The sequence below is a fragment of the Odocoileus virginianus genome, chromosome 3 (assembly GCF_023699985.2).
Source record: "Odocoileus virginianus isolate 20LAN1187 ecotype Illinois chromosome 3, Ovbor_1.2, whole genome shotgun sequence".
Classification (NCBI taxonomy): Eukaryota; Metazoa; Chordata; class Mammalia; order Artiodactyla; family Cervidae; genus Odocoileus; species Odocoileus virginianus.
The window spans coordinates 16891294-16903960 of NC_069676.1; the positions used below are offsets into that span (position 1 = coordinate 16891294).

A 12667-nucleotide genomic window follows, 5' to 3' on the forward strand; every position below is an offset into this window, starting at 1 on the left:
GTGCTGGTGTGCCCATGAAATCCCCTGACCTAGACCACAGCCTGACCTAAGAAAAGCCTTCACGCCTTCCCTGGGTCAGACGCGGCCACTTCCCCCAGATCAGACCCTCTGGCAACATCTCTGGGCAACACAGGCTAGATACCTCTAGAGGGCAAAGATGTCCCCCTGAGAAGCCCCGCTGGCCCAGGGCTCTCACACGGGGGATCCAACTGCCCTAGGGGACACTGGGCGATATCTGGGACACCTGTGGTTGTCACACTGGGGGGCTCCTGGTGCTGAGCGGGTGGGGAGAGGGCAGCGACAGCCCACAGATGGTGCAGTCCCACGATTCACAGTGCCAAAACTCTGGTCCCAGTTCTCGTGGGAAAACGCAGCAAAGCCACAAGGATGAGGGGCAGCAGGCCCAGTGAGGTGAGCAAGCCTGCAGCGGCCAGCACCCGGGCCAGAGCCGTGTGGTCGTGTGCTTGTTTGTGGGGACCACCCAGTGCTGGCAACCCACCAGGGGAACAGCCGGCTGAAGCAGCACCGTGAGGAGCGGGCAGCCCCCAGAGAGACCAGCGCAAGGGCAGAGTGTCTCTAGGGCCACCCTCTGAGTGGGGAGCCTGAACACAGCTGCCTGTAACCCAGGCGACAACCCCAGGCGGCTGGGCGGGAAGTGGGGGGCAGCGGACAGGAGAGGAAGACAACAGGGGTGGGGGAGGGGGCTCTGGGCTGACGGACGCCAGAATGAACACAGGCCGGGGGGCAGAGGGGACGCAACAGACTGGTGTGCTCCCTGGGGGAGGGGCTGCAGCTACAATGCATTTGTGATTCTTTGCAATGACTCTGACTTCCTGAGAAGACAAACAGAAGGCTTCTCAGCTGCAAGGCTGTCTTGGAGGGACTTGGGGCATGTATGTCCCCCACCAGCCCCCCAGACAGAGTAGCAGGGAGTGGGGCAGGGATGACAGGTGGGCTCTGAACCTCAGGCTGGTGGAAGTCCTGTCTGCATATGAGCTGGTGGGGGTGTCTCTCTCTGCCTCCAAGGCTGCTCCCCAGACCCGTCCTTGGGGGTGTCTTCATGGGGGCACACAGTCCCCAGGGGAGAAGACTCCTTCTCAGGGACAGAAAGGCTTCCCTCTCTGAAAAGACGTGGGGTGTACCCCACGTGGGGTCCAAGTGGTCTGTGGGGGCGGGGTGGTGACAATGGAAAAGATGGCGCAACAACTGCCCCAGACCCTTCCTCCAGACCAGGCTCTCACCCCTGTCCAGGGGACACCAGGTCACGACCGAGGGGAGGAGGGAGCTCCCCCCAAGCCCCCACTGCCCATCCAAGGTCACAGTGACACAGGGAGACTCTGCTTGAGACCCCTCCTTCCAAATCAGGCCGGATCTGTTCTAAATGGTCAGTTAAAGCCAAAGCCAAAGTGAGCGGGGAAGCAGAAGGGGGCGCCGTGCGCTCCTCTCCGCTCCCTCCCTCCCCACACTGCCGTGTGCATCCTGAGTTCCCAGGGCTGGATATGGCGGGATGGATTCAAGCTGCTGCAGGGACAGAGTGACAGGAAGCCTGGGGGAGGCTCGGGGGAGGGAAGCTTATTTTATACGGCAATTGACCGCAAATCCTGAGCACTGGCCACCAGAGCTCCATAAATCAGGGAGCCAGGGAGGCGCGGTGGTGCCCAGGCCGGCACCTCGATGTGGGTGGGCCAGAGAAGCATCCGTCCATCTAGGTGGGACAGACATGGCTCTGTCCTAGGCCTTCCTCTGCCCACCCCCACCTCCCCCTATTCTGTCACCTCCCCTCATGGGGAGGGCTCTGGATTAATCACCCAGAGCAGGCGCAGTGTCACCAAACAGAAGGCAGGCGTCCTCGGAGCAGCGGGGACAATTTGGTTCACATTTCACAGCAGGGAAGTTCAAGGTAGCCCAGGTGAGAGGTTTCAGGGGAAGCCCCCCAATCCAGATCCAGTAGTGGGGGGATGTGGGGGCCAGGTCTTCCCACCCTCCACACTCAGCAGACACCTTGCCGAGGAGCAGACTTGCCCAGAGACTGAGTGCTGCCAGGCAGCGGCCCAGACAACAGGCGGAAAACCAGCTAAGCATGTGGGGCTCCCAGCGTTCAAGCTGGGTTCTAAATCTCTCTTGCTCTGTTTAATCCGAAGTCAACTCCTGCGCCTTGTGGGGTGCCCTGGTGGAGGCAGGAGGCCCTTGTCAGGCTTCACCCAGTGCCACCCACCGCGGGAGCAACGAGGCTGCACAGCTAATCTAACGTGGCGTGCAGCCTTGTAGGACTAATTCGAGCTCAGACCTAAAAGGCTGATGTGTGCACACTTCATTTTCTGCAGTGAAGACGGAGCGGCCCTCTCATCTTCCCAGTTGGTAATCCCACTACAACGCCTGCCTGGGGAATTCTGTTCTTGGAAATGGAGCATAGGCCTGTGCAGGAGGCCCCTGCAGCCCCAGGCAAGCCCTGGACACCTGCCTGAAGGGGGCAGCCAGCCTGGGAGACAACGGAGGTGAGGGAGGTGTCTTCTGGAACGCCAGCAGGCCCAGTCATGAGGCCCAGAGTCAGAGCTTGATGCAGACAAGATCCATCAGGAAAGCTGGAGAGAGAGACGGGGCTGCAGGAGGGGGTTTGCGGAGCTTGGGGAGGAGGTCAAGGGAAAGGGATAGCTCAAAACCAAAGCAGCAGCATGTGACCTGAGGCAGGACTGGCTGCTGCTGGCTCTGATCTCAGGCCTGCTGAGTCCTCAAATTCTACCCCATGGAGCTAACATCGATCAACATTTGTAAATCCCCCTCCCCCCAACACACACATGATGGGATTACACATTCATGATCCAAAACCTAGTTTTTCCACCCAAAATGCCATTCCCATTTTTCCACGTCAGTAAACAGTGAACCTATTTTTGTGACTGCATAATATTCCATAGTCCACCCAATCCCCCAATCATGGGTATAAATTTTCCTTGGTTAAAATCAGTGAGGCAGCAGCTGGGGGCCAACGTGCTGGAGGGAACAGCCCCTCTGATGCCATAGACCCTGGGGGCTGTGGAGGAAAGAGTGAGGGGGACCCTTCAGCCCTGACTGACTGGAGCCAGGGTGTCCACAAAATCGATTCTTTAGACCAGGAACTGCAAACTCCTGACAAGAGCCAACAGCAAATATTTTCTACTTTGCAGGTGAGATGGCCTGTTACAACTACTCAGCTCCACACCCAAATGCAAGCAGCCCCTGCACAGCATGTCAAGAATGGGTGAGCCTGTGCCAATAAAACTATTTATCAGTATGTCCCTGGTGGTCCAGTGGTTGAGATTCTGAGCCCCCAAGGCAGGGGGCCTGGGTTCGATCCCCAGTCAGGGAACATCCTGCAACTAAGACCTAGCACAGCCAAACACATAAATTAATTTAAAAAACTTTATCAATGTGAAATGTGAGTTTCATCTAGTTGCCATGTATCACATATAACTTCTTTTGATTTCTTCCCCCCAGCTCTTTAAAAACCTAACACTCGGCACTTCCCTGGCAGTTCAGTGGTTGAGACTGAGCTTCCACTGCAGGGGGCTCAGGTTCAATCCCTGGTTTGGGAAACTAAGATCCCGTACGCCACATGACATGGCCAGAAGAACAAAGACATCTAAGCAAGGCTCTGTTTGCAGACAGTACCAGAAACAGTCAACCAGCCAGGTTTCATCTGCGGGCCCCGTTTGCTGACCCTGATCGGGAAGAAAGAGCAGGCACACCTGAAGTTCACACAGGCTGGCGAGCCTGGGCATTTAGCATTTCAAGTGTCAACAGAGAGAATGACAGAAATGGGTCGATGGAGGGAGTGGGGGGGTTCACTGGGCACCTGAGAAGCTAATGAACCAGCAAGTAAAAGGGTCTCTAGAGCCTGGAAAGTAGACATTCTCCCCCTTGGCTGTGTCAGAGGAATGTGCTAGAAGGGGACACAGATTGGAAGGCAGGCATTCAGGCTGCAGGGAGAGGCCCCAGCTCAGTGGGAAGCGGGCTCTGAATGCCCCTCTGCCCCACCCACTCCCTCCCTTAAATCACACAGCCCTAGCACCACAGAACCTGAACAGTCCCCTGCCCCTGATACCTCAGCTTGTCATCTGCGAGGCCAAGCGCCCAGGCAGCCTCTCCAGCCCAGACTAGTTACAGGGCAGCAGAGCTCGGAGGGTCACCAGTGAACAGCCCAGGAGCCGACCAGACGGCCATGGGTGGGCACACCAGGGCCAGTGGCCACTCCTGCGGGGCCCTACCCCAGCTGCCAGGCCCTTGGAACCCCGGCCCGGCTCAGAGCACCACACTGACTGGTTCAGTAATTTCACGCTACGCCGCCCGGCAATGTAAGCGTGGCGCCCCATCTCAGGCAGCACCTCCCAGATGTCACTTGTTTGTGAACACATGGCTGAACCCAAAATTGCTTTTAATATCCGGGCGGTCCCCACTGGCTCCACAGCAGGATTGGCTCCAGCAGGGCCTCCAGGACAAGCCCCCGACGGACTGACAACTCAATCCAGTGCCCGCTGCAGCCACGCGGACCCACACACGTGGAACTCTCGGCAACAACGCAAACACGCCCCGGGAGATGTAATTATTCCTCTGGATCTAAGCGGACAATCCTGACGTCCCTATTTCTCCTCTTTTAGCCAAGTTGGACTCTCTGCCAAAGACACTCTCATGATTTTCTGAATTAAGTCTAAAAGCCCAACGCTTCACATCCCGGGGTGCCTCTCCAGTCTTCCTGGCTGCAAAGCCTGTTTCCTTTTCTCAACTGCACTGACACAGCAAAGTTAGAGAGATCATTAGAAAAACAGAGATGAGCCAACCCGTCTAGACCGCCAACCCGTCTACACTGCGCTGTGTAGCGGAGATGTGCCACAAAGCCACCCCCAGAGCTTAATTTTCTTAGTCTTTCACCCTCTTCCCCAATAGTTCAGCAGGTAAAGAATCCACCTGCAATGCAGGAGACACAGGAGATGCAGGTTTGACCCTGGGTTGGGAAGATCCCCTGGAGGAGAAAATGGCAACCCACTCCAGGTTTCTTGCCTGGAGAATCCCATGGACAGAGGAGCCTGGAAGGCTATAGCCCATGGGGTTGCAGAGTTGGGCACTACTGAGCGACTAAGCACATACAATCTTTCACCCCACTCAAACATGAAATGAAACAGGAGCTGTTCCCTTTCAGAATGGATCTCATTTAACCCTGTCTACTTCCAAGTTCCAGTCTGTGAGCACCCTGAGAACCCTCAGTCTGGGCCTTCCTGCTCTTTGCCACATGCTGCACCTGGATGCCAATTTCCCTCCCCATGGGGCCATATCGCCAGGCCATGATGCCCAATCGTCACAGCCTAGACCCTCTTCTCCAAAGATCTGGGGTCAGGGGTGGGCTGACCAAACCAGAATCTGGGCTCGGGGTTCTCCTGGTCCACACCGCCCCCACTTCCGTGTCTGGGAGAAACCCACCATGCTCCCTAACCCTAGCCCCCAACAGCTGAGTGATTTCATGGAAGACCCCCAGGGCTCTGCTGAGGAGGCTGATAGGAGGCACCCCAATTTCACGGATCAGGCCCACGCAGGAGGGGCCTCTCCTGTTCCTTGTGCTCAGCACCAGAGTGAGACGTGTGCATGGCTGGGCCCCTTTCTACGCTGGAGAGAAAAGATTATAGCTGCTGAAGCCTGAGAGCCGGGGCCACTCGGCCAGACCCCAGACGGATGGGTAGAGCTCACTGGCTTCCTCAGGGTGGTCATGGTGCCAATCCTGGGAGGAAGGTCACTGGCCCCAGCTGCCAAGGAAGGGCTGGGCCTGCTGCATGGCCAACAGCCCTCCTAGCGGCCTCCCCTTCCCAGGGACCTGCCCACTATCCAGCTGCTCCCCGGACACGCCACTGTGGGACCTCGAGCTACCAGCCTGTGGGACCCCACTGAGCTGCCCATCAGAACCACGGATGGGTGCGTGCACGGGAAAAAGGAGTTGAGAACAAGCACTCAGTTCAAGTGTCAGGTCTGCAGGCTGATTATCGTCCCTCTGGGAGCAGGTCGGCAAATTACCGTGGAACACAAATGAGTCTTCTGGGCTCTGAGTGACCACTGTGGATAACGAGGCAGCAGGAAGCCGCCCTTGGGCTCGAGCACACGGCCTGCCCTGCCAGGGCTCTGCTCTCCTGCACGTGCACGCACACACATACTCGTGCACACACACTGCAGAGCCTGTAAAGACAGGCTCTGGGGCCGGAGCAAACCCCGCACCTGACCAAGAGGCCCCGCAAGAGTCAACTAACAAGGAACAAATCTCCTCTGGCCCCCAGATGGTGGGAGCGCACCTGGGCTTGCCAGGACAGAGGGAGCCCTGAGCCAGGCCTGGCCAGGCCCCGGCTGCTGCACACACCTGACCTGCCTCCAAGTGAGCAATGAGCTGAGGACAAGTTTGCTGAGGATCCAGAAACAGACCCTGATGTTGAGTCTGAGCCCCAGGCTGAATATAAGCGGCTGTCACCTAGGCCCTGGGCTGGGGGAGCAGGTGGGGGGCTAGTGCTCACTCACCTGGGTGGCCACCTTGCCATAATCGATCCACCGCAGTGTGGCAAAGTTGGTGGACTCGGCGCAGTTGAATCCGTGGTTGAAGCCAGCATGGTAGCCGTAGGGGAACGTGATCATGAATTCCCCCGCCTCCTGTGTGATCTGAGGAGGAAGGGATGACAGGTGAGGGATGAGGCCCGACTGGAAGAAATGCCTGACATGGGTCATCACAGGCTGGCAGCAAAGCCACCAGAAGCCATCGAGGGGCCCAGCAGGGGGGTGTGGGCTCCAGGACGTCCCACCAAGTGCGGGGACCTGACTTCAGGAGCCAAGGAGTCAGCCAGGTGAAAGGCCAGGTTCTACAGGCTGCAGCCTGGTTCTCATGGGGCTAGAAGAGCAGGTGAGGCAAGTGGCTGGAGTGGCTGCTACCAACCCCACCGCTCACAGAGGCCCCACCGGGCCCAAGGGGACAGTCTGGACTCTCAGACAGGTGAGTTGCAGCACTAGGATTCTAGGTGCTTTCTGTTTGGGGCGGGGGGCAGCTTCTGCTTCAGAGGCAGGTGGCTATCACACCTCCTGTCCACTGTGAGATGTCCCCACACGGCACCAGGGCTGGCAAGGTGGGCTGGTCAGCTCTGGGGAAGCTCAGAGCCCTGGGAGCTCAGGACAGGTGTGAGCCTGCATCATGGTGTCCAGTCCTCGTGTGAGGAAGGAGTAGGCCCACCCATGAAACGGCCCCAGATGCTGGCCTGAGTCACCCCACCACTGTGAGCAGGGAGCCTATCCACTAGATCCAAAGACATGGGTCCTTCCAAGTGAGGGTAGAGCAACTGAAGTGATGTATCGGCAGGCTAGGAGGACACATGTCAAGGTCAGACCTCACAGGCGGAGCTGATATTTCTAGGCATATTCAAAATGGTCTGGACAGCCAGACTCTGGTCTGGCCTCTGCATCAAAGACGCCAAACCCAGGAGCTGGGCTTGAGGGATGGGGGATGATGACAACACACAGAGGCATCCAGTATTGTCACCCTGAGGCTTGGAGGAGAAGGTGGGGGCTGCAGCCTCCTCCCCACTGACCACCCCCAGCCATCAGCAGTCATTCCAACAGTAGACTGTTCTGAAAGAGATGAGAAGTAATAGCAGCCAGCATGCCCGCTCACGGTGTCCTGCGATGCAAGGCGTGGCTGCTGGAACGGAGGCCATGTGCAGGAGTGACCTCTGGGGTCGGGAGGGCCATCATTTCCTGGATTGAGCTGGGAGCAAAGATCAGCTTGTCTGGAGTTCCAGGGACTGTGGCCCCAAATGCGCCCCCATCCCATCCTCCTTATCTCTCTAGGGTTTCACGGACACTGACCACACCATCTCTGCTCTGGGTCTGGCCTCTTCCGCTTGGCACATCCTCAGGGTTTATCTGTCCCAGTGGGCACTCCACTGACTCCTTTTTGTTCCTACAGGGCCTCCTGTCACGCGGAGGTGTCCTACTTGCTCATCTGGCCTCCTGCTGACAGGCCTGAGGCTGTTCCCTGGTCGGGATGCAGTGAGCAGAGCGGCGGGGCCAGTAGAACCACTTCTCCAGATGGTGCTGGTGTTTCTCCAGAGTAAACAGACATGGGGGCAGGGGTGCCGGGGGCCCCAGGAAACTGCCCGGCGGCTTTCCACAGCAGCTGCCATTCTGCACCAACGTGGCAGTGAGGATGAGATCCCCCCGCCCCCTCGGCAGTGTCAGGGGTGTTCGCGGCCCAGGTAGGGGGTACAAGGCTCCAGCCCTGTCCCCAGGTTGGTAGGTGCCACCCACCACATCTGGTCCTGGTGTTTCTGGATCTGCCGTTGCAGGTGCGTGCCTCCTTTTGCCAAGTGTGTCTGTTCAATTCTCCTGCCCCACTTAGAGGCCGTTCACTGCTTTGTCACTGTCTATGGTTCTGTGCCCTGCTAATAACCCCAGAGGGATGAGTAGAAATCGCTGGATTTATCTAAGGAACTGACGAGGAGTCAAACCTTGGCAGGGGAAGGGGAGCGGCGGGAGGTGGTGGGGGGTGAGACGTCCAGAAACCAACCACAGAGTCAAAAATCAATCAAAACTGATGTAGCCTGGAGGAAAGCCAGTCCTTAAGAACACGCTGATATTTTTCTTTTCAAATAATGAATTGCACCAATCAAGGGAAGTCACTGTGCATTAAGTTATATTTTTAAATTCCAGTCCAAGTGACAGCTGTGTGCAGGGATGAAGTGACGGTAGGAGAGGGGTAGGTGGGGATGGGCAGCGTCCCCAGGACCAGTGGCCAGCATCCTTGGTCCTCAGACAGGGCCCCCTGGGTCGGCTTCTGTCGCAGGACTCAGGAGCTCATGAAACGGTAAATAAACTCGGGTTTGGGGACGGTCTGTTAAACCCAGTTACTGATTTTCTCATCCTACTTGAGCTGATCCTAGAGAGTGCTGTCTCACTCTTCCTCCGATGCCTCTGAGCACAGCTGGTCTGCTAGAGCCTCGGGGAGGCAGCGGGGTCCCTGTCACCAAGCCGAAGCCCCCCGCCAGACCCCTCCCATAAATCAAGGCCCAGAAGGGAAGGTGTGCTTATTTGGAATGACAAGAAGATTATGTTCCCTTCAGAAAATCTACATCTCGGTGGCTCCACCTCGGGCCCACGGAGGCTGTCCTCCATGTCGCTGCCATCAACATTAGCCCGACAATAAATTAGAAGGCATCGGGGATGATGGATCAGCCTTGAGGCAGAGCAGTTGGGAGAGGAGGGAGCATGGGCCCCACACGCCAGTCACAGAGGAAGCCTGGAGCTAGGCTGCCCCTGGAGCTCTCGAAGAATGAATGAGGAAGTCTGTGGCAGATCACAGAAACACACACTTTTAATTATTAAAAAGCTCCACTATTGATCTGCTTTTTCTTCCAGAAGTAAATACCATTACGAAGATTTATAAGTGGAGTGTGGAGTGACTCTTCTACCAGGAATTCAGATGAGGGGCTACATGTGGAGCCCTAAGAGAGGCGTCCATCTCTGACTCTGCGGGGCCTGAAGCCTGGTCCCCAGGCCTGCAGCCCATGGAGGGCTCTCCGCTGCCAGACAAGGGCCTGTGTCCCACAGCCTCAGAGTGAAACTCTGTCCTGGCCCCTGTGGGAGCCGGTATGGCCGCGGAGCCCAGCCTCTCCTGGGTCACCAGCAGGGTCACCAGTGGGAGGCCACTGCCTGTGGGTCGTGCTCAGATATTGCACATATGAGCCGCAGGACCACACAGCACCGGCCTGGGAGGATGGACAGTGACCACCAGCTGACTCCCACGACCTGCATCCCTCTCCAGGATGCAGGGCTGTGGAGAATGCTCTTGACAAAGCGATGGGAAACAAGGACCTCTCAGTCCCGTGAGCAATGCTGTTATCTGTCTGCAAGGTTCCTGGTAACGAACAATGTTCCAACCAGAAGACAGAGGGGGCAGAGAGAACAGGGACAGCCGCTACCTAAAGAGCAGGAGTGGTGGGAGTGGCCCTGGCAGGAGAGGCCACACCCCCATCCGCATGGTGATGCTGCGGCTGTGTGCCTGAAAACATCAGAGCCAGTTTTCAACTTGCTGACACCCGGGGCCAGAGGCAGGCATGGAAGTCTGCTCACAGAGCTCGCTCTGTGCCTGACAGATCACTCTCTGGGGAGACCTGCAGGAGCTGGGCTGCCTCTGCCCTCGGGGCCATGGCCCATATTCCTTCCAGAAAGTTCCAGGCATGGGCCATTCACCTGGACCCTCGTGTCCAGGAGGCTTGTCTGTAGGGAGGGGCTGGCCTGGCGTGACAACGACTGGGCCCACTCTCGGGACAGAGGCGCCCAGCCCCAGAGCTCAGTCCCTGCTGCCCACCCCACTCTCCCAGGTGGTGGGGTCCCTGCCAACTTAGCCCCCATTGTGGCCTCACCCCTCACAGCCCCATGTGGACACCTTACAGGAAACTGCATGAGATCACAGCTTTCATGCTGCGGACAAGTCAGACGCTTCATTTCTAAACAGGTATTCACTCCCTCTGGAGTGAGGCCGTCTGCCCTGGGCATGGGTGGGGTAGGCAGGGGGCTCCCACAAAGGGGGGCCCAGCTCCTCAGCACCTCCTGCAGGGTGGTCAGGAGCTGCCCCCACCATCCACTCCCCAGTCCGACCCCAGGACCAGCAGATATTAGGGTCTGGGTTGGGAGGAACAGGGAGGGAAGCCCCTCCTGATACCCACCTCCACCCTCACCACCACTGTGGAAGAGCTGACGGCCCAGGAGTGCAGCCAGATCCTAGCCTGTGGTCCTTCTAGAACCTTCTCCAGCATGAAGACGCCAGTTTTCTGGGGCGCTCATGGTCAGCAGGGCCCAGGCCCAGAAGCCCGTCCACCGACAGGCTACATACCCGCCCCTACATACCCGGCTGAACGGGATCCCGTACTTCTTGAGGATAATGGGCGAGATGAGGGTCATCTTGTGCCGAAGGAAGGCATCGCAGCCCTGGGAGCTTCCGGGGAAGAAGCCTGGAGCAGACGAGACAGTGTCAGCCGGATGGGGCGGGGTGGCCAGGCGGCCCTGTCCTCCTGTGGCCCCGCAGGAACGAAACACCCAGGGGCCCGCCAGGCGCAGTGTACCCACGCACAGCACCACATTTGTGACTACAGACAAGGTGTGCAGTGGGGGCACGGCTGCCCACAGACTGCCCCTGACTCTGAGCTCCCCTCAGGGGCCTCCACACGGTCACTCGGCCACGTGAGAGGGAGCCGGGAGACAGGACAGAGGAGCTGCTCTCTAGAGCCTGACGCGCTGTGGGGGTGAGGAGTGAGTGGGGCCTCCATCCCCCCCACACACTGACCACATCCACAGCAAAGAGGGGGGCTGCCTGAGTGGGCGAGGGCTCTCTACCCACATGGTCCCATGACCCACCTACCCTCGGCCCAGACCCACAGGACATGGGGGCAGGGTGGGAGACCCAGGCCTGTGCCTCTATCTGTGCTCACAGCTCCTCTGCTTTCTGCCTCAGAATGCACCATGTAGCTAATTTAAAAGATGATCCACGAGTCCACGGGAGGCCCAGATACCTAGACCCAGACAGCAGGCTTCACCAGCACAGCTCAGCACTGTTCCCACATCACATGTTGGCTGAAATTCAAGTCACTAACAGGCTAGTCGTGTGGTTAAGGAAAAGTCAACCTCAGGATCTGCCCACAGTGGCTGAGCTTCTCACCCCAAACCACACAGAGTGGGCACAGCAGGGCTGCATGGCTCCTCAAGGTGTGGGACATGTCCCCAAGGCAGTGGCGTGCACCCCCAAGTGTCCACCTCCCTCCAGGGCTGACCCCCAGGCCCGGGGGGCCCCGGAGCCCTTCCAGTGAGACCAGCCAGAGCACACCCTGGATGCGCACGTGCGTGTGTGCATGTGCATGTGTGCATGTGTGTGTGTGTGCACGTGTGTGTGCACGTGCGCGTGTGCATGTGTCTGTGTGCACACATGGCCCCACCCACACACTGAGGCTGGAGGAGGCTCCTGACAGCAAGGACCCAGTGTGGAGGTTTTGGAAAGAGCCAGGACGGCCGAATCCCACACTCTGCTCTGCACTAAAAGCATTTCCATTAGAGTTACGGCTGCCTGCCGCCTGGCCCGCCGGCCTCTCTGCAGTTCCTCTTTTTAATGCACAGTTTAAGTGGCTCTCATTAAAGCTCTAATAAAGGCGCACATTTTAAGTGATTAGCACCAATAATGCGCCAACACATTAACTCTCTCCCCGTGGGCTGCACAACCCTCCCAGCGAGCCCATTCAGAGCGCAGCTATTCATTTTCCATATTAACTGCAACCCCCTTCCACCCATCTCAACAAAGCCACCCGGGAGGCACGCCCCCAAAAAGTTTGGAAGGGACGCCCAGGAGGGCAGTGAGTCACCAGCCCTGGAGTCTCCTCAGTCCTTCCTCTGAGGAGGGGAGAGCAGCCCGAGTGAGAGGCTGTGGAGGAACCATGAGATCCCCCACCCCTCCTCCAGAGCTGTTGGCCCCTTCCCTGAATTCCAGGTGCAGCCTGACTTCACAAGGGCCATGTTCCTGCTTGCCCACCCACCCATCCTCTCCCAACCCCGGCCACCGAACCAAGCCCTCCACAGATGCCCAGACAGCAAGCCAGCATCCAGGTCCGGGCGTCAGAAAGGCCCCGGCAGT

At 58.1% G+C, this 12667-nt stretch overlaps 1 protein-coding gene across 2 annotated transcripts in view; it reads right to left on the minus strand.

Annotated features, from left to right (window-relative positions):
- Positions 1-12667, minus strand: part of KDM4B (lysine demethylase 4B) — a 117850-nt gene that overhangs the window by 38527 nt on the left and 66656 nt on the right. For both annotated transcript variants that reach the window (XM_070464917.1, XM_070464916.1), the window contains exons 8-9: positions 10897-11000; positions 6526-6663 (exon numbers count right to left, since the gene is read on the minus strand). In XM_070464917.1, coding sequence (XP_070321018.1) covers positions 6526-6663; positions 10897-11000 — 242 coding nt within the window. The remainder of the gene's footprint in view (positions 1-6525; positions 6664-10896; positions 11001-12667) is intronic.